The following is a 25,952-nucleotide window of genomic DNA, read 5'->3' on the forward strand; positions in this document are numbered from 1 at the left end:
GACCAACACTGCCACGCACAACACACAGATCCAACAAAGCCAGACTCAACACAGCCACACTGAACACAGCTGCACCCACCACAGTCAGACTCAACACAGACCAGACCCAACATGCATCCTCACTGTGCCCACCTCCAGCCTTCCCTGCTGTCTCTTGGAGAGCTCCTGCATAACACTGATGACCCTGATGTTGTCTGGGGATACCTCAAACAGGCTGGCCAGATTCAACACCACGTTCTGCTCATAAAACTCATCTTCCTTCACCATGAGGCCACTGGTGAGGGTGATCATGGGTGTGGTCTTGATGTCAAGGATGTGGCCTTCGCACAGCACCACATGGACCAACTTAGCACTGCGCTGGAAGAAGCTGGTCCCCATTGCCTGCAGGGGAGGGTCTGGGTGAGCTGGAGAGGTGGCGACAGAGACAGGCATGGCATAATAGTGTTTCCCTTGCCTAAAACTATCAGGGAGAGCTATGACAAAACTGACATGGAGAGACATGACAAGACTGAGAGGGAGGCATGACAAAACTGACAGGGAGGCACAACAAAACTGACATGGGGACATGACAAAATTGAGAAAGGCATAACAAAACTGACAGTGAGAGGCATGACAAAACTAAACAGATAGGGAGGCATGACAAAACTGACAGGGAGAGGCAAGGCTGAGTGGTTGTTCTGTTACCAGCAGGAAGAGACAAGGCAGAGCAGTTGGTCCTTTGCCCCAAACTGACAGGGCAAAGTACAGAGCTCCAGTGCCTCAAACAACACAAAACAACACACAGCCATTCCTTATATTCCCTACACAACACAACACAGTCATTCCTTACATTCCAAACACAATGCAACACAACACACAACCATCCCTTACATTCCAAACACAACACGACACAACACAACACAGCACACAGCCATCCCTTACATTGTCCAACATGGGAAGGAAAGCCTGAGGATGGGTGGGGTTCTCAGGCAACAGCTTGTAGCCGGCTGCAGAGGTGTTGAGGTTGGCTGGGGGAACAAAGACACCATCCACATAGGTGTCATAACGCTGAGGCTTTGGGAAGATGAGCAGGACAACGGCCTCAGAGGATGGACTGTGTGGCAGGTGCAGATGTAGCACCTGAAGATGTGATGTGAGTGGAGGGTCAGTGTGGTGAGGTTAGGTTAGAGATGCAGCTCCTGAAATAATAATTGATTGGGTTAAGTTAGATTAGGTTGGCTTAGTGTTGGGTGAGATTGTGCTAGGTTGTGAGGTTAGGCTGGGTTAAATGATGTTAGGTTATGCGTCAAAAAGATTGGTGTAAATTGCCTGCTGTTTATCTCCAATTACTATTATTATTATACCACTGAAAATTACTACAACTACTATTACCATAGCTACAATCACTGTCTACTATTACTACTACCACCATTACAACCACTACAACACCATTACAAGCACCACAGCAGTACCTGAAGGGGCATGCTGGTCATGGCCATCTCATATGTCATCCCTGTTGCCACAACAGAGAAGAAGGTTGAGATTTGCTCCTGATACATGTAGCCAGCACACCAGCCTCTGTCCATCTGTCCATTGAGGAGGTCCACATACCCACTAGGGCCTGGAGGAAGAGGAGGAGGAGGAGGAGGAGGAGGAGGAGGAGGAGGCATTAGTAACACTCACAAAAAATCCCATGTGGAATTGACAATCTGGTAAATAGATTTATAAGGACAAGATAAAAAAAAAGTGGCTTGTGTTGGCAATGAGGGTGATGGGGGAGAGGCGCCGCACCTCAGTGTCTGTGTCCATGCTCTCAATGATCATGAGGCAGTGATGTAGTGAGAGGCACTTCCATGCCTGCCATGATGGAACCACAACACAGGAAGCATCATGGACAATGCCTGTGGGATGAGACAAAAGGAGAGTACGGGGAGTGGTAAGGGATCTCAAACAACAACAGGTCTTTATTTTTTAACTGCCTGATTTGGGTGCAGTGTGTGTGTGTGTGTGTGTGTGTGTGTGTGTGTGTGTGTGTGTGTGTGTGTGTGTGTGTGTGTGTGTGCGCAAGTGTGTGTTGCAGAGCTGTGTGTATATCTGACACACACACACACACACACACACACACACACACACACACACACACACACACACACACACACACACACACACACACACACACAAAGTTTGCAATGTAGGTACAAGCAGAAGAGGTAATTAGTGGGTCTTGGAGGTTGTCTGGAGATGAAGAATATAAAAATGTATGGATAAACAGGGATATGGATGAGATTGAAAGGTTGAAGCAAAAGGAGCTGATAAATGAGGCTAAACAAAAAGACAAACAACAAAAAGAGAAGTTTTTCTGAAGAGTAAGAGACATGAGAATAAAGAAATGGTACATCAAACACTATGTTATACTAATGTAAATGGATTAATGTCAACAAAGATGGAATTAAATGAGTTATTAAACAGAACCGCACCGGATGTTGCTGTATTATGTGAGACAAAATGGAAAAATGAATCAGGAACTCCTGACACTGGTAAATATGATTTATGGATGAAAAACAGAAGTGACAAGGGAGGAGGGGGGAATGATCATTCTGACTAAAAAGTGTGTTGAAGTGGAGAGGGTAATAAAAAGTGAAGACAAGTCTGAAATTCTACAAGTGATGATTAGAAGTGGAAAAGAAAGGATAATGAATTATGTAGGAGTGTATGTGCCACCTGTGACCAATGCTTGGCAAAAAGAAGAGCATGAAGAGACGTTGGTAGATGTGTTAAAAGGTCTTGAAAAGATAGTGATGGAAAGTAGTGATATAGTTATTGTTGGTGATTTTAATTGTAAGGAGATAAAGTGGGAAACACTGACAACTACTAGAAGTGAGACCTCATGGAGTAATAGACTGTTAACCTGAACAGTGGAAAACTTGATGACTCAATGGGTAGACTGTGATATAAGATTTAGTGGAAGAGATAAACCATCAAGACTTGATTTAGTGTTTACCAAGGACATGGAAATTATTGAAACAATACACTCTGATAGCCCTCTAGGTAAAAGTGATCACATGTTGATGGAATTTAATTTGAAAAATGAAAATGTAATCACTGATGAAAATTATAAAGTAAGAAGATTTAAATATAGTAAAGATGATTTTGAAAAATTAAGAAAGTAGTTTGTTGCCAAGGGCTGGAAAGACTTTGAAGATGTAGATGTTTCAGAAAATGAGATGAATTTATAAGGAAATATAATTCTGCTGTGGAGAAATTTATACCTAAAGGAGGAGTGAGATGTAGAAAGGGTAAAGAATGGTTCAATACATAATGCAAAGGAACTACAAATTGTAAATCAAATGTTTGGAATAGATGGAAGAAGAGGAAAACTGAGAGCAGATGGGAGGAATATATTGATGCTAGAAACAAGTACATTAAGATAATAAGAATAAAGAGAAGAAACTATAAAAGAGATATAATAGATACTTGTATAAATGAACCCAAACAGGACATGGTGGAGGTTATGAACAATAGTTTCAGATTGTTATTTACTGTGGAAGGGGAGTTTGATGCTGGAAGGGATAAGTTGGTGAGATATATACTGAGTGCAGTCCAGGTCAGTTATGAGGAAATACTTAAGATGATGGAAGAACTTGAAGTAATTAAAGCATCTGATCCAGATGGAGTACCAAACAAGATATTGAAGACCAGTGTCCTTGAATAGTGTTTTTTTTTTTTTTTATGTAGGAGGGACACTGGCCAAGGGCAATGAAAATCCAATACAAAAAAAAAAGCCCACTGAGATGCCAGTCCCAGAAAAGTAAAAAAAAATTGAAGGATAAGTGTCTTGAAACCTCCCTCTTGAAGGAATTTAATTCATAGGAAGGTGGAAATACAAAAGCAGACAGGGAGTTCCAGAGTTTACCAAAGAAAGGGATAAAAAATTGAGTATAATGGTTAACTCTTGCATTAGAGAGGTGGACAGAATAGGGGTGAGAGAAAGAGTCTTGTGCAGCAAGGCTGTGGGAGGAGGGGAGGCATGCAGTTAGCAAGATCAGAAGAGCAGTTAGCATGAAAATAGCAGTAGAAGACAGCTAGAGATGCAACATTGCGGCGATGAGAAAGGCTGAAGACAGTAAGTTAGAGGAGAGGAGTTGATGAGACGAAAACTATTTTATTCCACCCTGTCTAGAAGAGCGGCATGAGTGGAACCTCCCCAGACATGTGAAGAATACTCCATACATGAACGGATAAGGCCCTTGTACAGAGTTAGCAGCCGGGGGATGAGAAAAACTGGCAGAGACATCTCAGAACACCTAACTTCATAGAAGCTGTTTTAGCTAGAGATGAGATGTGAAGTTTCCAGTTCAGATTATAAGTAAAGGACAGACCGAGGATGTTCAGTGTAGAAGAGAGGGACAGTTGAGTGTCACTGAAGAAGAGGGGATAGCTGTCTGGAAGGTAGTGTTGAGTTGATAGATGGAGGAATTGAGTTTTTGAGGCATTGAACAATACCAAGTTTGCTTGGTACCAAATACCAAATTTGGTTTACAAGGTCATTCATGAATAATACGAAGAGAGTGGGTGACAGGACAGAACCCTGAGGAACACCACTGTTAATAGATTTAGGAGAACAGTGACCGTCTACCACAGCAGCAATAGAACGGTCAGAAAGGAAACTTGAGAGAAAAATAGAAGCCATAGGGGGGTAATTTGGAAATCAAGACTTCGTGCCAGACTCTATCAGGAGCTTTTGATATGTCCAAGGCAACAACAAAAGTTTCACCAAAATCTCTAAAAGAGGATGACCAAGACTCAGTAAGGAAAGCCAGAGGATCACCAGTAGAGCAGCTTTGACGGAACCCATACTGGGAATCAGATAGAAGTTTGTGAAGTGACAGATGTTTAAGTATCTTCCTGTTGAGGATAGATTAAAAAACTTTAGATAGGCAGAAAATTAAAGCAATAGGACAGTAGTTTGAGGGATTAGAACGGTCGCCCTTTTTAGGAACAGGTTGAATGTAGGCAAACTTTCAGCAAGAAGGAAAGGTAGATGTTGACAGACAGTGCTGAAAGAGTTTGACTAGGAAAGGTGCAAGCACGGAGGCACAGTTTCGGAGAACAATAGGAGGGACCCCATCAGGTCCATAAGCCTTCCGAGGGTTTAGGCCAGCAAGGGCATGGAAAACATCATTGTGAAGAATTTTAATAGGTAGCATGAAGTAGTTAGAGGGTGGAGGAGAGGGAGGAACAAGCCCAGAATCGTTCAAGGTAGAGTTTCTAGCAAAGGTTTTAGCAAAGAGTTCAGCTTTAGAAATAGATGTGATGGTAGTGGTGCTATCTGGTTGAAATAAAGGAGGGAAAGAAGAAGAAGAAGCAAAGTTATTGAAGATATTTTTGGCTAGATGCCAGGAGATATTTTTGGCTAGATGTCAGAGAGTCATGAGGGTAGTTAGATCTTGAAAGATTTTGACACTTTCTATTAATGAAGGAGTTTTTGACTAGTTGGAGAACAGACTTGGCATGGTTCCGGACAGAAATATAAAGTGCATGAGATTCTGGTGATGGAAGGCAAAAGTACCTTTTGTGGGCCACCTCTCTATCATGTATAGCACGAGAACAAGCTGTGTTCAACCAAGGTTTGGAAGGTTTAGTCCAAGAAAAAGAGAGAGGAATGAATATATGCCTCCATGCCAGACACTATCACCTCTGTTATGCGCTCAGCACACAAAGACGGGTCTCTGACACAGAAGCAGTAGCTATTCCAAGGAAAATCAGCAAAATACCTCCTCAGGTCCCCCCAACTAGCAGAGGCAAAACGTCAGAGGCACCTTTGCTTAGGGGGATCCTGAGGAGGGATTGGAGTGATAGGACAAGATACAGATATGAGACTGTGATCGGAGGAGCTCAATGGATTAGAGAGGGTGACAGCATAAACAGAAGGATTAGAGGTCAGGAAGAAGTCAAGAATGTTGGGCATATCTCCAAGATGGTCAGAAATACAAGTAGGGTGTTGCACCAATTGCTCTAGGTCGTGGAGGATAGCAAAGTTGAAGGCTAGTTCACCAGGATGGTCAGTGAAGGGAGAGGAAAGCCAAAGCTGGTGGTGAACACTGAAGTCTCCAAGAATGGAGATCTCTGCAAAAAGGGAAGAGTGTCAGAATGTGCTCCACTTTGGAAGTTAAGTAGTCAAAGAATTTCTTAAAGTCAGAGGAGTTAGGTGAGAGATATACAGCACATATAAATTTAGTTTGAGAGTGACTCTGTAGTCGTAGCCAGATAGTGGAAAACTCGGAAGATTCAAGAGCATGGACATGAGAGCAGGTTAAATTGTTGTGCACATAAATCCAACATCCAGCTTTGGATTGAAAATGAGGATAGAGAAAGTAGGAGGGAACAGAAAAGGGGCTACTGTCAGTTGCCTCAGACACCTGAGTTTCAGTGAGGAAAAGAAGATGAGGTTTAGAAGAGGAGAGGTGGTGTTCTACAGATTGAAAATTAGATCTTAGATCACAAATGTTGCAGAAGTAAATGAAGAAAAAATTGAGGGGGTGTCAAGATACTTAGGGTCGTCATCAGCAGAGCAGTCCAACCAGGGGACATTTGTGGTCCCCTCCCCAGATGAGGACTCCAAAGCTGGTGTAGGAGTTGCCATGAATTTTGAAATTTTGAGTGAAGGTTGTGTGTGTTATTAGGTGCTTGTAGTTTTGTGTGGAGGAAGAGAGTTGTCTTTATAGGGCAGGCTGTGACTGCCCCCTTGTGTTGTGAGACACAAAAGGAAAAGTTCAGTGAGGTCACAGCTAGGTTTAATGATAAGTTCACAGTACCCCCTGATCCAGTGCTTTAGACCTCACTGGGAGTAATTATTGTTTTAGCAGGTGTCTACTGCCTCTTCCTGAAGGAAAATTATGTGAAAGAACAATAAAGGAAAGATGGATGGAACACTTGGAAAAAGATGAAGTTTTAGTAAATTGTCAATTTGGATTTAAAAGGGGAAGATCATGCTCCATAAACTTACTGTCCTTTCATTCAAGGATAGTTAATATTGTGCAGGAGAGAGACGGATGGGTGGATGGTGTCTACTTAGACTTGAAGAAAGCAAAGTACATCCCAAAGATTGCTAAGGAAGATTAAAAAATTATGGAAAATTTGGAGGAAGACAGCTGGAGTGAATGGAGGATTATCTGGATGATAGAGAGATGAGAACTGTAATACAAGACCAGAATTCATCTTGGCTAAAAGTAACTAGTGGTGTCCCACAGGGGTCAGTTTTAGGACCGATAAAGTTTGTAATATATGTGAACGACATAAATGAAGAAACAGATAGTTATATGAACTTATTTGCAGATGATGCTAAACTGATGAGAAGGATAGATAATGTAAATGACTGTATGGTACTGCAAGATGATTTAAATAAGATAAATAGATGAAGTAAATCTTGGCAAATGGAATTCCATTTGAGTAAATGCAAAGTAATGGAGTTTGGTAAGAGTAAGAAAAGAATACAATATTATTATGATATGGATGGTGTGAAGATAAAGAAGTCAAAAGAGGAAGTAGATTTGGGAGTAACAGTTACTGAAAATTTGACACATTGATAAAATTACTGGAGACAGTGAAATTGTTAAAAAGAATAAGAATGGCACTCATATTTGGAAGAAGAAATGATAAAAAGTTGTTGATTTCCATGATAAGACTAAGATTGGAATATGCAGCAGTGGTGTGGTCTCATCATACAAAGAGGAATATAATAAAATTAGAAAAAGCAAAAAGAGCAGTCACTAAGATGGTTTCAGAGTTGAGTAAATTGACCTATGAAGAGAGATTAAGAATGTTGGAAATTCCTACCCTTGAAAATAGGAGAGAGAGAGGAGATTTAATAAACATCTATAGAATGATAAATGGTATGGAAAATGTGAAGAAAGAAGGTTTTTATAAATTTAGACACACAGAGTACAAGTGGTCACAGCAAGAAGTTGAAGAAAGTTAACTGTAGAAGAGACATATAGTTTTCCTCACTGAAATGAGAACAAATGGAATGAACTCAGTGAAGACGTTGTCAATGCCGAAACTGTCAGTGCTTTTAAAACCAAACTGATAGATACAGGAACGGGGTACTATGAGATTACTCCCCTCCCGTACACCACAACTAGGTAAACACAACTAGGTAAATACACACACACACACACACACACACACACACACACACACACACATGGAAGAAAGAGAGAGAGAGAGAGAGAGAGAGAGAGAGAGAGAGAGAGAGAGAGAGAGAGAGAGAGAGAGAGAGATAGAGAGAGAGAGAGAGAGAGAGAGAGAGTGCGGGCTCGCTCACTCTGAGTTGCCAAACATCATTTCAAGACATATGGGTGCAAAATACAGGCTGCCAAAATTAAAAAGAGCCTTCATATCATATGATGTAAGTCACAGTTACATGCTGTTCATCATATGATAAATGTTGCAGTTTATGGGTTAAGGACATTAACCTAACATAACCAGACCTAAACCTTAATAGAAAAAATAAAGAGTCCAAGGTGTGGTTTGCAGACCTCCTCTTCCTCATCCTCAAAGGGTACTGGTGCCATCGATTGTTCAGCACTCAACTAATTTTGGCAAAACACTGTGCAATCTTAAGAATTGTATGCCTTGCTTATGGAACTGCATGATAAAATCCAAGTATTTAAATTTGTGTGCACTACACTCAGTTGCCATTGTGACATTGAGTACCCTTGTGGGTAACTAGCTGACTGCTGTGGCTGCAACATATACACATGGTGACTGGCTGAAAATAAATGATGCATTGCCTGGAAGTAAGTGACATTTAACGACATTCTAATGTCATTAAAAGTACAGTTCTCATTTGCTGAACAAAAGAGATGCAAGAGAGCATGAATCATTACATACTGGAAACAAACATACAAACACATGCATCACACTATATCTCTCCAAGTAAACCCTGTCAGCATGGACTTACAATTTGTGACGCAGTGTACGATGGATCACGTCACTAATGTAACCGTGAGTGACCCTAAAACAACCCTCACACCCATATTGTACAGTATGTATTCATCACCAATATCCACATAATTTAGCTGCTTCATGAGGAGCTGCTATATCTAAGATTATTCAATGTCACTATCTCCTTTTGAAAAAACATAATATTTTGAGCAGTAAAAAAATTTATCTCAGTCTGAAAAATTATCATGATCAACATATTTACCAAGAAGTGGCCCCAAAAAACAGGTATACACTGTCACTCTATTGCAGTGTCTTGCATTGGCTAATGATCATAGGGGCCTTCCTGGGGAGGGAGTGGGAAGATGGCTAATGTGGGAAAGGAAGGGGTAAAAGAGAGGGCTGAGGCTCACCTGCACTGATGTTGCTTGGTCAACTTCACATAAGGGTCATTTAGCTGTCTTGTCAACCAGTCCTGTGAGCTTTTACTTTTTCCTCTCAGATTTTTAGGCACAGTCTAGTAAGCAGCACATGATGTACAAGAGTAACAGCTGCCTTGTACAGTGGCAGTGTGTCTTGAAGCCATCACTCCCACTACCCTGTTGTGTTCTTGTTCTTGTTGGGGATTTGAGGGGCTGTGCAGGCTGTGGTGCCACAACCTCTAGAGGCCTGGAGGTACTGGCAGCAGGCAAGTTATCCAGTTATATTCTGGTGAGCTGTTGAAGGAAGACCCTGGTATGATTAAGTGTCTTGAAGGCCAAGCTGGGGTCTTGGAAACCACCCAAGAGGTCTGCTAGTGATGGCCTGTGGATGTGGAGTAATAACACTGAGTGGAGAAGAGCAGTGTGGTGGGAGAGGTGGTGAGAAGGACTGGGTGGGAACTGGCTCCAGAATGCATGTTGCAAATGTTTAAAATATGTATGCAATCATTAACATTATTTTGGAAGTCTTGCAAATGATATCTACGAATGAACAAAATATTGTTTTTGATGACATAAAACGCACCTTTTTTCTCCCCCAAAAACGTCTCAGAAAATGAGCCTGCATCTTGTAAGACCAAGGTTCAGCTTTGGGACAGTGGCCAGTGGTAAGTCTGTGGCAACAGTGGCCCTTAGATTAAATCCCAAACATCTTCACATACATAAACAAAGTGATGATCAATTCTATACCACAAAAACAACTCTTTTTTACAAGATAACAATGCATAACAGGTCATACTTACTAGTAATTCACATAAAATAACACCAGTCAGGAAGAAATTAGGTGATGACTCTTACATTTCATGTACCAAAACAAACTTGCAGTTGGTTGCAAACCAAACCTGGTGACAACTGCAGGATTCACTGCGTTTCTTAGTATGATGCCATTATTCCTTGAGGTAAGACACACCTCCATACAACTGGAATTGTACCTATCTTTTAAGATTCTTACCTTGCATACATGTTCAACAAAACTTGAAGCTAATGAGAAACTATTGCATTCTTAAAAAATAGCTTACTACCTAACAAAATAAAAGATTTTATAAGTGAAGAGAGTGTCATGAAGTAGGGCGACTCATGGTGATGGTTTGTACTGAATATTTCAAATAAAAATACATTGTAGAGAATAAGGTGAATCTGTTTTCACACATCCTTATGCTTTGAAAATGTTCTAAAATATACAACTAGGATCATGTGTAGGATGATGATAAAAAAATGTGATGTACAAACTTTATTACAATCTGGCCTCTGACAATGTCACTGTCTATGCCACATTTGTTTACATCTCACAGCAGGATTAGTCTAAGTACTAGTGTTGGTAGGTCCTAGCAAATATTAAGGTTTTTTAAATGTAAAATATTGAGATCTAATAAGGATCTGAATACATATAAGAGGGCTTCAAATGTCAGGTGAAACCCTCCACTTCATATTCAGAGCTTAAACCTGTTTACTTACCTTTTTTTTTTTTTTTTTTATGCCTGCCCAAACTGAGGTGCGTCTTATTGAGTGCATGTGTCTTATAAGCCATTAATTATGGTATAATGAAATACGAATAAGTGTCTGCATCCAGCATTTGAAGAAACTGCATAAACAATATGAAAATATTTCATTCATGCTGGCTAATATTAGGCACTGATTTAGTGTTGTCATAAGCTCAAAAGTTTTTTGTACTCCGATTGGTGTATATATATATATATATATATATATATATATATATATATATATATATATATATATATATATATATATATATATATATATATATATATATATATATATATATATATATATATATATATATATATATATATATATATATATACGAGGTGTGTCATTAAAGTTCCAGGACTGGTGCCACACAAGTTTTATTTCACATCCAGGCTACAAACTATAGGTTATCTCCTTCGAAGTAATCCCCCTGGCACCACATGCACTTGTCCATCCTTCTCTGCCAGGCTTGCATGCACTGCTGGAAGGATTCTTGCGGGATGCTCCTCAGCTCCGTCGTCACGGCCTTTTTGATGTCGTCCGCATCATCAAAACGGGTCCCCTTCATGACCTCCTTGAGCTTGGGGAAGAGGAAGAAGTCGCACGGAGCGAGGTCAGGTGAGTAGGGCGGTTGCTCCAGCACGGCGATGTTCTTCTTGGCCAAGAACTCTCTGATGCTCAGGGCATTGTGAGCAGGCGCATTGTCGTGGTGAAGCAGCCACGAGTTGCCCTGCCACAACTCCCGCCTCTTCTCGCGCACTGCACGAAGCAGACGCCGCAGTACTTCTTTGTACACATGTTGGTTGACTGTCTGGCCCTGTGGCAAGAACTCGCAGTGGACGATGCCCCTCACATCGAAGAAAGCGATCAACATGACCTTGAAGCTGGACCTGGACTGCCTTGCTTTCTTCGGCCGTGGCGACGCCGGACTCTTCCATTGAAGGCTCTGGCGTTTGGTCTCCGGGTCGTACTCAAATACCCAGGACTCATCGCCGGTGATGACTCTCCTGAGCAAGTCTGGTTCAGTTTCCAGACGCTCGAGGATGTCCTGACACACCTGCATGCGTCGTCCCTTCTGGTCATCGTTCAGGAGTCTCGGCACCATCTTCGCACAGACTTTCCGCATGCCCAGATCTTCAGTGATAATCTTCCACACGCTGTTGTGGTTCATGCCAAGCTCATCTGCGATCTTTCGAACAGTCAACCGACGATCGTCACGCACCATCTGCTTGACACGCTCAACATTGGCCTCATTCCTGCTCGTTGAGGGTCTTCCACTCCTGGGGTCATCTTCCACGTCCTCCCGGCCCTCTTTGAACCTCTTGCACCACTCAAAAACACGTGAGCGTGACATTGTCTCATCCCCGTACACTTTTTGCAGCATACCCAGTGCTTCTGACGGCGTTTTCCCCAACTGCACCAAAAACTTCAAGTTTGTTCGCTGTTCAGCGCTCATTGTTAAACGACCTGCAACAGAGGACATGATTTTAAAAGCACGTAAGAAAAAGATTAGTGACTGTAGAGGGTTGGGAGCGCAGTTGTATACTCCAGAAGGATTACTTTGAAGGGGAAATATGGTGGTTTGTGGCTTGGGTTTGAAATTCATCTTTTAGGACACCAGTCCTGGAACTTTAATGACACACCTCGTATATATATATATATATATATATATATATATATATATATATATATATATATATATATATATATATATATATATATATATATATATATATATATATATATATATATATATATATATATATATATATATATATTTACACAAGCCCAGTGACACATCATAAAAAGTTAAGACTGCTAAACAGAGAGGGAAACCTGTGACCATAGTCCTCATGAGTAAATAAAAAAAACTTATGTCCGTAGATATGCAAAATAACTTGTTTGCTGATTGTACTACATGTAGCCCTTCATCTCTCAAATTATAATGCAATATTTTTCAGGCACCAAAGATTTTTCAAGGGGAGTGCATTAATGATGCATATATCGAGTTTGTCTAAATCTGAAATGTTTGAGGTGCATTTATCACATTTAAACCTAGTCAATTTCACATAAAGCAATGGCAATCAAGTGGAATAGAGAAGCTCCTGTGGGGAATTATATGAAACAGACATTTTCTGATGTTGCTGTATCATATGCTTAATTGCCATACTTTTAAACCTTCTGCCAATGCTGGTGATCACCTGGCCAAACTGCACCAGACAATCAAGATAGTAGGGAAGTCCTTACTTTCAAAAATCCAAAGTTCACCAAGGTTGTCAATCAGCGGGGTGGGCAAGCATGAGTGGTCACCAATGCTTACATCTCATATTCCTGCCCAACTCAGCACATCACTGACAGAAAAAAATGTATGAGAAACACGAATTTGTTTACATCTGCTGCAGTCACCATGGCAACCAGCAAAGAAGTGACGGTTTGTTGGGCTACTCCTTTATCATTTTTTGATAAGGAAATCCTCATTAACATGGTAAAAGAGCATATTAATGTAATAAATAACAAGAACACAAAGTTTTATACAGTAAACAAGAAGGCAATGGAGTGGTTAAGAAGTTTTGTGATGAGTGGGCATCACAAGACTCACCAGCACGTGAGGAAAATGTGAAAAAACATCAGAAATGGATGTGAAACATTGTTTGACATTGTTTATGATGTTATATAATGCATGGCAATATGAACTGGGTGACATTGATGTGTGTGTGTGTGTGTGTGTGTGTGTGTGTGTGTGTGTGTGTGTGTGTGTGTGTGTGTGTGTGTGTGTGTGTGTGTGTGTGTGTGTGTGTGTGTGTGTGTGTGTGTGTGTCTGTGTGTGTGTGTGTGTGTGTCTGTGTGTGTGTGTGTGTGTGTCTGTGTGTGTGTGTGTGTGTGTGTGTGTGTGTGTGTGTGTGTGTGTGTGTGTGTGTGTATTTACCTAGTTGTATTGTACAGGGCATGAGCCAAAGTTCATTTTGTCCTGTCTCCATAACCATGCTTATTCAGTTTCTCTTTAAACATGTGTACACCGTTTGCCAAAACCACTTCTTTCTTCGAATCATTCCAGATTTCAAGAGTTCGATACGGGAAACTATTTCTTGATGTAGCTCAAACATCCACTCTTTATTTTATTCTCAAACAGATGAGAAACACTGTTTATGAAGTTGTATAATGTATGACGTGAATAGGGTGATGTTGGTATCTGTGTGTGTGTGTGTGTGTGTGTGTGTGTGCGTGTGCATTGTACAGGGCACGAGCCAAAGTTTATTTTGTCCTGTCTCCATAACCATATTTATCCAGTTTCTCTTTAAACATGTGTACACTGTTTGCCACAACCACCTCTTCCTTCAAATCATTCCAGATTTCAACAGTTTGATACAGGAAGCTGCATTTCTTGGTGCCGCTCAAACATCCACTCTTCTTTATTTTCTTCCCATGTCCCCTCGCCCATCTCTCTCCCTCCTCCATCTGTGATAGCAAGTCAATTCGGTCTATTCTTTCTATATTGTTTACTAATTTGTACATTGTTATCAGGTCTCCTCTTACTCTTCTCTCTTGTAGCGTTGGTAATCCCATCTCTTCAAGTCTTTCTTCATAGCTTAAGTCTTTCAGTTCTGGTACCATCTTTGTTGCTATCCTCTGTATTCTTTCCAGTTTCTGTATATCTTTTTTTCCTATTTGGAGCCCAAACTAACGCTGCGTGCTCCAATTTAGGTTATATCATTCTTGTTATAATTTTCTTCATTATTTCTCTATCTAAATAGTTAAATGCCACCCTAATGTCTGTTAAAAGGCTGTATGTAGAGCCAAATATTATGTTTATGTGCCTTCTTTTTCTTCATGAATTTTTTGTTATTATTTCTCTTCCCATTTTGTAATTCAATGAAGATATCTTTTTACTTTTTCCTATTTCCAACACATGGCATTTTCTGGCACTGAATTCTAGTTTCCATCTTTGGCTCTATGTATGTATCTTGTCAATATCCTTTTGTAACTCCTTGCAGTCATTTTCATCCTTTACTATTTTCATTATTTTTGCATCATCAGCAAAAAGGTTTATATAACTATTTAGATCCTCTGTCATATCATTTACATATATTTGAAACATAATAGGTGCCAACACAGATCCTTGTGGTACCCCACTTGTCACTTTGCACCAACTTGAATTAGTGTCTCTGATTACTGTTCTCAATTCCCTCCCTTGTCAATAATCTTCTGTCTATCTCAACATTGCTCCCTTTAGCCCTCCTTCATTCTCTGACTTCCACATAAGACTTTTGTGTGGAACTTTATCAAATGCTTTTTTAGAGATCCAGGTGTACTGCACAAACCCATCCATCCCTCTCTTGCACTCCATCTATTACTCTTGTACAGAAGCTCAGTAGATTTGTGACACAGGATATCCCTTTCCTGAATCCAAATTGCTTTTCTGTAATTATCTTTTCATCTTCTAAATACTGCACCCATCTGTCTTTAATCACTATTTCACAAAGCTTGCTTACAATACTTGTTAGTGACACTAGTCTGTAATTCAATGGTTCCATTTAACTTCCCTGTTTGTATATTGGGACTTTGTTAGCTCTTTTCCATTCCCTTGGTACTTTTCCTTCTCTCAACAAGCTGTTAATTATATCCCATATGGGTTTTTCCATTTGTTCTCTGCATTCTTTTAATATCCATCCATTTACTTGATCTGGTCCCACAACTTTTCTAACATCCAGCTCTTCAGCAGTTTCTTGATTTGTTGTCTCTTTACTTGTATTTCCTGTATTCCCTCATTCTGTGATACCACTTTCAGTGCCACAAAATCAGTTTCCTTTGTAAATGTGGACTGAAAACTCTCATTCATTAGTTCACTCATCTCCTCAGTAGTTTCATAAATTCTTCCTTCTCTTCTTAACTTGTTTATGTCATCCCTATGTTTCATTTTCCTGTTTATGTATCTGTAGAAGAGTTCTGGGCTCTTCCTTGCATTTTCTTATTATCTCACTTTCAAAATTTCTTTCTTCTTCTTTTCTTATTATACCATATTCATTCCTTGCCTTTCTGTATTCTTCCCTAGTATTTGTGTTCAGTTGTCTCATCATTTCCTCCAAGCCCTGTCCTTTTTCCTTTTTGCTTCTACTCACCTGCCATTATACCATTCATGCTTCCAAATTTACACTTTATAACTTGGCACAAACTGTTGCACCCCCTCTCTATACTTACTCAAAAATATCTCATTTTTCTTGCACTACTTTACCTTTAAATAGTTCTTCCCAGTTAATTTCTCCATAAAATTTATTGAGTTCTGCAAAGTTTGCCTTAGAATAGTTCTGTCTCCCATTTCAAAATTGTTCATTCCTGTGCAACACTTTTTCCTCCTGTGGCATTATTTCTATAGTCACATGATCACTTCTTCCCAGTGGACTCAGACAATGTATACTTGGTCTACTTTCTGGGATTTTTTGTAAACACTAAGTCCAACTGTGATGGTTCTTCTTCTTTGTATCTTGTAAGTTCGTTCACCCACTGTCTCATTGTATTCACCATCATGGTAAGCATGGTATGGTGGTGATATCACCATGCACTTTTTCACGTCTTTTCGTAGACGTCCAACCCTTCAGGAAGAAAACAGTTCATGCAGGGAAGCCACACAACGCCTGACTTCTGATCTCTCAAAAATTTCTGATCGGAGTAAAGCAAACTTGGTATTGTTCAATGCCTCAAAAACTCAATTCCTCCATCTATCAACTCAACACAACCTTCCAGACAACTATCCCCTCTTCTTCAATGACACTCAACTGTCCCCCTCTTCTACACTGAACATCTTTACTTATATTCTGAACTGGAAACTTCACATCTCATCTCTAGCTAAAACATCTTCTATGAAGTTAGGTGTTCTGAGACATCTCCGTTATTTTTTCTCACCCTTCCAGCTACTAACTCTGTACAGGAGCCTTATCTGTCTATGTATGGAGTATGATTCACATGTCTGGGGGATTCCACTCATACCAGTCTTCTAGACAGGATGGAATCAAAAGCTTTTCATCTCATCAACTCTCTTCTGTCTTCAGCCTCTTTCTCATTGCTGCAATGTTGCATCTCTAGCTGTCTTCTACCACTATTTTCATGCTAACTGCTCTTCTGATCTTGCTAACTGCACGTCTCCCCTCCTCCCATGGCCTCACTGCACAAGACTTGTTTCTCTCACCCCTGTTCTGTCCACCTCTCTAATGCAAGAGTTAACCAGTATTCTCAGTCAGTCACTCATCCCTTTCTCTGGTAAACTCTGGAACTCCCTGCCTGCTACTGTATTTCCACCTTCCTATGATTTGAACTCTTTCAAGAGGGAGGTTTCAAAACACATATCCTTCAATTCTTGACTACTACTTCTGACCCAATCCAGGTCTGGTATCACAGTGAGCTTTTTTTTTATTGGATTTTTGTTTCCCTTTGCCAGTGTCCCTCCTACATAAAAAAAATAAATAAGTAAATATATATGAAAAATAAGTTCACTCCATGACCCAACATTTTCTTTCACTTCCATCTTCTGCCAGTTCATTCCTTTAAGGTTGAAGCTGCCTACTAAAAGCACTTTGTTACTTTTCCTTATCATTTCCTGTGCTATTTCTTGTTATTAGTTGTATAGTTTTATATCCATCAGTCTCCCATGCATTAGTTTTTGGTGGTACGTACATCACAGTAACTTTCCTTTTTTTCATTTCATTTGATCTTAATCACAACACTCAAAGTTTCTGCCATTCCATCGACATATTCCACTTCCTCAACAACAATATCCTCTTTTACCAATATCATTGTTCCTCTTCCTCCCTTTCCTTTTCTGTCTCTCCTCCATGCACTACAACCTTCCTTTGCAAATTCCAACTTTATTTCCTCTTAGTGTAATTTCCATTAAATAAACCACATCTGGTTTATTGTTCTTTAGGTAGCCTTTAAGTTCCATTTGGCTGAACACCAAACCATCTACATTAGTATACATAATCTTTAAACTTCTGCTTGGTGTGGTATCTTTGTGGCACCATTTCCTCACTTTCATGTCCACAACTTTCCAAGCAAATCTCCTTGCTTGTTCTTGTGTTCTCTCCTCATTTTTTGACTGGGCCTCTACTCTACTACTTTCCTCTACTTTACTCTTTCAGTTTACTTCTCTCTCCTTTATTCATATTTATTCATTCCTTCTACTTTTGCCAATTTTCTTGTTCTTTGCAAGACATATTTCACTGCTGTTTGTGCCATGAATCTTATTTTCATTGGTCTTGTTCCATTTTCATTGTATTTTTCAATCCTGTAAACCTCTTCAATTTGTTCAACTATCTCCTCTCATTCCTCTGCCACTTCTGCTATAATTTCCTTAGTCTTTTTTGCCTCTTCTTTCTCTCTAGCTATTTTCATTAGTAAGTTCTTCTCCTTGACCCCAAATACCACCACAAACATCTTTCTCTGCACGATGTCTCTCACAAGATTACTTTTTTTCCTTTATTATTTTAATCAATTGCTTTTCCATGTCCTTATTGTGTTCCTGTTGCTGTTGCCTTATGATCTTATCTATATTCACCTTTTGTTGTTGTTCTCTCTCTTCTTTCCAACTTTTGACTTTGCTGTCACTGACTCTTTCACTTTCCCAACCTTAATCTCTCTCTCTCTCTCTCTCTCTCTCTCTCTCTCTCTCTCTCTCTCTCTCTCTCTCTCTCTCTCTCTCTCTCTCTCTCTTGTAAAGCTTTCTTTAACTCCTCGTTCTCTTCCTTGAGTTTCTTGATTTCTTTATAGTACTTCTTGTTTAAGTTCACTATTATTGTCACCTCTTCTCTCAGTTCTTTGTTTTCTTTTTCTCTTTCCATCTTCCTCTTCTTCATCTCTATTATATCACTGGATATCTTTTTACATTGCCACCACCCACCTCTCTCTCTCTTCCTTCCATGTCTTTATTATTGCTAAGTTATGAATTTATCATATTTTCACATTTTCTTCAATTTTCCATATTTGTTTATTTGTATAAGCTACACTGAGGTCTTCTTCCTTGAAACCCTCAAAAATATTTGCTGTGTCCGCCACCATCTTCCTTCTTGGTATCACTGACAAGACAATGTTTACCCATACACTACTCTCCCATTCACCTTTTTGTTCACTTCCCAATTTACACTTCACTTCCCCTGCACTCACACATCACACAATTCCCTCTTATAGAGACAGGACTCAAGCTCGGGCACCCTGTACAACCAAAACTTAGGTAACTCCTTAGAGCTGCTGTGGATGTGTCCAATTAGCTGGGCAGCACAGTGTGTGTGTGTGTGTGTGTGTGTGTGTGTGTGTGTGTGTGTGTGTGTGTGTGTGTGTGTGTGTGTGTGTGTGTGTGTGTGTACTAACAATACAGGGTGTACCATGAATTAAGGTACATACCTTAGGATATGATAGTTCAACTAATCCTAAGTCAAAAATACTCTATACACACACATGTTGTTTGCTTTATTTTGTGAGAAATTAACCTGTAAGTTGTGTGTTGTGGGAGCGGCTTCCCTGGGATCAGTTTCCTGATGAAGGAAACTGTGGAGATCCACAGGAATAGCCAGCAAGATCCCTTCACCTAACACCAACGGATTTCTTTCCTTTGGGGACTCATGAAATCCTTGGTATACAAGAACAAATCACGTTACAGAGAGGAGTTGATTCACAGCATTAAGGAAGCTGCAGAGCAGATAAGGAATGACAGGAGCAAAAAGATGCACTTTGGCTATCACTTGATTGACAAGGCTTGCCATTTAAATGTCAAGATGATAACTGTCAAAGGGGATGACATTTGCAGTGAACTGCCATGTGTGTTTTAAAAAGTAGCACTGAATAACCGCTGTATTGCTGTGTTACCTGCACATTTTCTTCACTGGCACATACAAAAATTTAATCTGTTATTTGCTATTTCCTGTAAGGATTTGACTGCATACAATGTACACAAAAATTTATCACTTAATGCTACGCAGCATCACGCGAGTACGTAGCGAGCCAAGGAGGGGAGGAAGGAGGCGGAGGCACACCCAGGCAAGCAGCTCCCGCAACTCACAACTTAGCTACACATTAATTTCTCACAAAATAAAACAAAACAGCATATGTGTATAGAGTATTTTCAACTTAGAATTACTTGAACTATCATACCTAAAGTGTGTACCTAAACTTGCAGGACACCCTGTGAAAACTAAGCAAAACACAACAATCTACTGCTAAAACACAGGGCATTACAAGCTTAATTCCTATACAGTTATTTCCAGTAGTCAGGATAAAGTCAGGTTACACTGGTTTAGGTAACATAAGGTAAGACTAGATTCACATGCATACACGTGCAGGCACACTATATGTACACACCAGCATATGTGAGGAACTGGTACAGCCTCTCCTGGGAGTCCACGTACCTTCCTATCTTGGTCACTTCAGACGCGCCTCTTCTGGTAATGCAGACAGTGACATTCATTCGCCTCCAACAAAGGCCCTGTTATGAGAGTTAAGGATGTGAGGTAAGGCTACAGCTTGAAATGTGCATTCCCCAATATCCCAGTGCCTTTTCTTTATTAACAGGCTCTAATAGTGTTTGGAGCTCCCGTGATTGGAGTGGTAATTTAAAAGGCTTTAGTGGATGTTATTAGGGTTTTCAAGGGCATTTTCATGATTCAAGTAATGGTTTAATAAGGTTAGTAATAGTTTAACAGACTTTAATGGATGTTACCAGGGTTTTCAAGGGTGTTTTTATGATCAAGTAATGGTTTAATAATGCTAGTGACAGTTTAACAAGTTTCAGTGGATGTTGTCAGGGTTTGCAAGGATGTTTCTGTGATTCAAGTAATGGTTTAAAAGGGTTAATGATACTTTAACAGGTTTTAGCACATGTTGTTATGGTTTGCAAGGGTGTTTTCATGATTCCAGTAACAGATTAAGGAAGGACAGTGATTAAAACTAAACTAAAAACTCCACAACACAACACATACTTGGTAAAAACATTCCAACTCTTAGCTTCACTGGAGACAAGATCAGTGTGGTCAAGCTTGCAGTGTTTGCTGTTGTGGAAACTGCCATGAAGATCCAAAAGAGAGCCTGGCAATGACCAAAGAAGAGCTACTGTCTCAATAGTAGGTGACCTTGCCCAGCCATACTAAGGAGAGAGTGACACAGGAGGATGAGGAGATGAGGAGATGAGATGAGGCATGAGAGAAACATGTAGAACTGGGAGAGAAAGGGAGGAGGAGATGTGTATGAGTGCAATACATGCTGTGGGTGTAAGGGGATGACCTCTAATGAATGGAAGAAGGGAATAGAGTGCTAGAGAGAGAGAGAGAGAGAGAGAGAGAGAGAGAGAGAGAGAGAGAGAGAGAGAGAGAGAGAGAGAGAGAGAGAGAGAGAGAGAGAGAGAGAGAGAGAGAGAGAGAGAGAGAGAGAGAGAGAGAGAGAGAGAGAGAGAGAGAGAGAGAGAGAGAGAGAGAGAGAATGAGAGCATGCAAGAACAGAAATAAATGGAGAGAAGAATACTGAAAGAGATGAGAGAATGAGTTAGTGCATGCAAAAATGAGAAAACATGCATAGACAAAAAATAAATGAAGGTCAGAATGATGAGAGAGAGAAGGATGAGAGGAGGAAGAGAAGAGATAAGTGGGGAGACGAATGCTGAGAGAGAAATCGGCGAGGTGATAAGACGCATCGTGGGTAAATGCGTCATGACGGTGGTCAAGGACGACGTAAGGAGGGCAGCGGGGAACCTGCAAGTATGTGCAGGTCAGCAGGCAGGAGGGGAAGCCGCCATCCACGCTATGAGGGAAATGTTCAGTGAAGACAATTGTGAAGCGGTGTTATTAGTGGACGCCAAAAACGCTTTCAACACTATTAACAGAAAAACAATGCTTCACAACATTCGAGTAAAATGTCCCTCTCTGGCACAATATGTAGAAAACACATATAGTGACCCCTCGGATTTGTACATATGTAGTAATAGTGGTAATAGTGTTAAGGTGTTAAAGTCCATGGAAGGGACAACACAAGGTGACCCAGTGGCCATGGCGATGTACGCCCTCGGACTTTCAGTGCTGCAACAAGTTATCTCATATGGGAAAACGAGTGTGAAGCAAGTGGCGTACGCGGATGACCTGTCAGGGGCCGGCAAAATAACAGACTTGAAAAAATGGTGGGGCTTAGTGAACGACAATGGTCCCATCATAGGGTACACACCCAATGCCGCTAAGTCCGTCCTTATTGTAAAGCCTGAACACTATGACAGTGCAGTGGATAGCTTCAGTGGCAGTGGAGTTATAATAACAAAGGATGGACAACGGCATCTGGGTGCTGTCATCGGAACAGAAGAGTTCAAGAAGGAGTACATAGGAGAAAAGGTGAAGGAGTGGATACATGAGGTGGAAGTCCTGTCTGACATGGCCAGGACTGAGCCTCATGCAGCCTACTCTGCCTACACCCACGGCTTGCAGCATCGATGGAGATTCGCCATGCGCACCATCCCAGGCATCAGCCCTCTCCTTGCACCACTGGAGGTCTCGATAAGGAACACCTTCCTCCCAGCGTTACTGAGATACCACACCATCGGAGATGGGGATGGGGAAAGGGCGCTGCTCGAACTTCCACCAAGACTGGGCGGGATGGGAATCACCTCCCCTGAGAAGTTGGCGACTGTGGAGAACCTCAACTCCCTCATGCTCACCAGGTCCCTCACAGAGAAGATCATTGCTCAGGACGCACATGGTGAAATAGCCCAAAGTGCAGTCACTGAGCAAGGACGAATTATATCTAGAGATAGGCAACAACATCAACGAAACTGTCTCGAAGACCTGATAAACATCCTGCCTGCAACCACAGTGAGAAAAATCCTCACTGCACAGGAAACGGGAGCCTCTAACTGGCTAACGTCACTGCCCATCAGAGCGAAGGGCTTCAGCCTCAACAAACAAGAATTTGTCGACGCCATTGCTCTGAGGTACGGCTGGCCGATGGAAGGACTCCCCAGTACTTGTGTGTGTGGCTCCCCCAATGACGTCAACCACACCATGACGTGCAAAAAGGGGGGATTCGTATGTATCAGGCACGATGAGGTGAGAGATCTGACCGCCAGCATGCTCAGGGAGGTGTGCCACGATGTCTCCACTGAACCGACCCTGAATGGTCCCCTCCCCAGATGGGGACTCGGAGGCTGGTGTAGGAGTCGCCATGATGATTTTGAAATTTTTGAGTGAAGGGTGTGTGTGTTTTTAGGTGCTTGTAGTTTTGTGTGGAGGAAGAGAGTTGTCTTTAGAGAGCAGGCTGTGACTGCCCCCTTGTGTTGTGAGACACAAAGGGAAACGTTCAGTGAGGTCACAACTGGTTTTAATGATAAATTCACAGCACACCCTGAACAGTGCTTTAGACCTCACTGGGAGTAATTATCGTTTCGGCAGGTGTCTACTGCCTCCTTCTATAACTAATGTCAAGGTTTGTCACACTGTTTTCTTATGTAATACCAGTAACCAATTGCAGTCACATGAAAATCAATAAAATACATGGTTGGGTAAACATGTAATGCAATAATACTATATACCTGAAAAATCTGAAGCAGTAGCTGAGGATCACTCCATTCGCATCACAAACAAGTTGGATTTTCAGAGGGAGTGATAGCTTTTCCAGTTAAAGTAGAGGGCCTTGTCCACTCTTCGGGCCTTGATGGCAATGTGGGTGCCTGTGCACACAAATCAATGGTCCCAATAACTCTTAAGAAATTTTCGGTCCTGAAGAACTGCTGTGCAGTCCTCCTTTGATCAAGGTGTGTTGAAGGCATCTTGATTTCCTGCACTGACTTATCACTCAACACGATGCACACACACTCGAAGACCCTGCTGACGCTTGCGTAAGTCCTGAAAGCAGATTATAAGCCATTAGTTTTCATTTTATTTGTTTTAAATAAGATACATCTTTCTGCTGTAAGCAAAAAAAAAAATAAAAATAAAAAAAAATAAAAATCGGCAACAAATTCAATGATCCCTCTATATGTGGTGCACCATTCAAGTACACCCAGGTGTACTTGATGGCACGTTTGGTAAGGTTAGCATCATCCCTCATCCCTCCTTATTAATTATACACTCACATATTTTGACACTAGGAACTAATCTTGACATATTCCTAACACTGGATTACAACTTTATAAACCGTGGCATGCAGTAGATTGGCTTTTATGCCTTTTACCCTTGAAAGTCAGCCACACTTAAATATTATTCACCATATTGAACATCAGTTTATTCACCTACAAAAGTTATTAATGGGATATTGTGCAATTTGTAAAAAAAAAAAAAAAAAAAAAAAAATAGTAGTAATTGTTTAGAGTCCCCTCTTGTCCTTATTACACGTCTATCCTCTTCCATTCTTTCGCATATACCTCTTGATAAACCTGGAAATATAGTATAAGGTTGGGGGAGATGTGCCCCCGTCCTTTAGGGGTGTTCCAGAAGTTATGCTAACTTATATTAGTGTCCTTAAGGGTGGGTCTAGCCCCCGTGGTTACGTTAGATTAGGTAATGTTTCATATAAAAGTGTATGGTGACTAACCTAACCACTGTTAACCTCTGGGTGGCCTTCGCCCATCCCCTGAACCCACTGAAGAACAGGGTCACTTCTTCCTCGCCTTAAAGTTACGTTTTGTGTACCTAAAGGTATATGCGAAGAATGTAAGAGAATAGACCAGTAATGAGGTCAGGGAAAGGGCTCCCTGACAATTTCCAAAACAGCCAGCCCCTGTGCTGAATGAAGCATGCAACACCAGTATCATCTTACCTGCAGTGTCTCCAATGACGTTTTGGAAGGACCCACTGGCAAACAATCTCAGGGCCAACAAAACTTGGGTGTGAGTTGGTAATGCCTGGCTATGCCTTGTTCTTCTCTCCAGCTGAGACTGCATCTTCTCAAACAAGAGGATTAGGTCTGCCTAGGGAAGTGGTATTTGAGCATCAGCTCATTATCACTCAATGCCAAGAAATCAAGGCGATTCCGAAAGCGCCTTTCTTGCCTCAAGGCACGAACGTGGAAGTATGCAAAGAAAATATCCAATATATGCAGAAGTTAGTTAACTAACTACCTTGCTACCATGGCAATACCAACCTCTTATGCGTTCTTGGATACCATTTGGCTGCCGGAGGTTGATAATAACCGTTTCGTGGATCTGGCCCCTGATGACTGGGAAAATCACTGCTGGGAGCAAACTTGGAAAGATGACCTTGGGCGAGTCCGGACATGAGAAGGGCTGGGTGGGGAGTGGTGGTGGCGATGAGGCTTGACCTCGAGTACTCGGATGGGAGAGTTGGGGGTGGCTCGGAGAAGGAACCAAGGGATACCCACAATTCAGGAAGAAGCATGAACGGCAACCAGCAAAGAGGAGCGGCGTGATGAGTAGGAATAGGCGGCGACAGGTGTGATGGCAGACAGGTGTGACCACGGGGATGAGTCAGGAGCGGAGAAGAGGTAGAAGCGGCAGGGAAGATAGCACGTGGAGAGTGTGGTGACCCACGATTTGAGCGTGGTAGGAAATGACAACGCCTCGCAACTTAATAATAATAATAATAAATACTTTATTGTCACGTATAATACATGAAAATTGCTTCATGAGCTCTCAGTAAAAGTGATAAAACCGCACATACGTCATACACTCCTCGTACTACTCACACACATTGGTCATTTACAGGCCACAGGAACAAACCCAGTCTGTGCTACTGGTAGATTGTCTGTTGTTCATTTAACATTTTAATACTGCTAGGTACAAAAGATCTTGAATATCTTGATGTTCTACAGTATAATGACCTCAACCTTCTTCCAGAGGGTAACATTTGATAATATTGGTTTAAAGGATGAATGGGATCATGTCGTACTACCTCACATCTCAGGACAACTGCTTTCTTATAAATTTCTACAAGAGGGATGATGTTCTCAACCCCAAGTTTCCCACAATTTTTCATTATTTTTTTTCAAAGTTTGTTTTTTAATTCAATGTTACAATTTCCGTACCAGCAAGTTATATTAAACGAAAGAACAGATTGTATTATTGCTGAATAGAATATATCCATAATCTTTCTG

The 25,952-nt window shown here is 41.0% G+C and overlaps 1 protein-coding gene across 4 annotated transcripts; it reads right to left on the reverse strand.

The window, feature by feature from the left end:
• Nucleotides 1-75: 75 nt before the first annotated feature.
• LOC135098581 (uncharacterized) lies at nt 76-23,589 on the reverse strand. Of its 4 annotated transcripts, XM_064000945.1 has the most exons (9): nt 23,434-23,589; nt 20,232-20,355; nt 13,137-13,240; nt 10,145-10,321; nt 9,336-9,726; nt 1,771-1,880; nt 1,452-1,600; nt 922-1,119; nt 76-381 (listed from the first exon to the last, which is right to left on the reverse strand). In XM_064000945.1, the coding sequence occupies exons 7-9, from the start codon at nt 1,563-1,565 to the stop codon at nt 91-93; spliced, it is 603 nt and encodes a 200-aa protein (XP_063857015.1). In that variant the 5' UTR covers nt 1,566-1,600; nt 1,771-1,880; nt 9,336-9,726; nt 10,145-10,321; nt 13,137-13,240; nt 20,232-20,355; nt 23,434-23,589; the 3' UTR covers nt 76-90. The 4 variants fall into 4 exon arrangements, with proteins under 4 accessions (XP_063857015.1, XP_063857014.1, XP_063857016.1 ...); XM_064000944.1 differs by lacking the exons at nt 10,145-10,321; nt 13,137-13,240; XM_064000946.1 differs by lacking the exons at nt 1,771-1,880; nt 10,145-10,321; nt 13,137-13,240.
• Between the last annotated feature and the right edge of the window lie 2,363 nt (nt 23,590-25,952).

The sequence above is a fragment of the Scylla paramamosain genome, unplaced genomic scaffold, assembly GCF_035594125.1.
Source record: "Scylla paramamosain isolate STU-SP2022 unplaced genomic scaffold, ASM3559412v1 Contig69, whole genome shotgun sequence".
NCBI classification, from domain to species: Eukaryota; Metazoa; Arthropoda; class Malacostraca; order Decapoda; family Portunidae; genus Scylla; species Scylla paramamosain.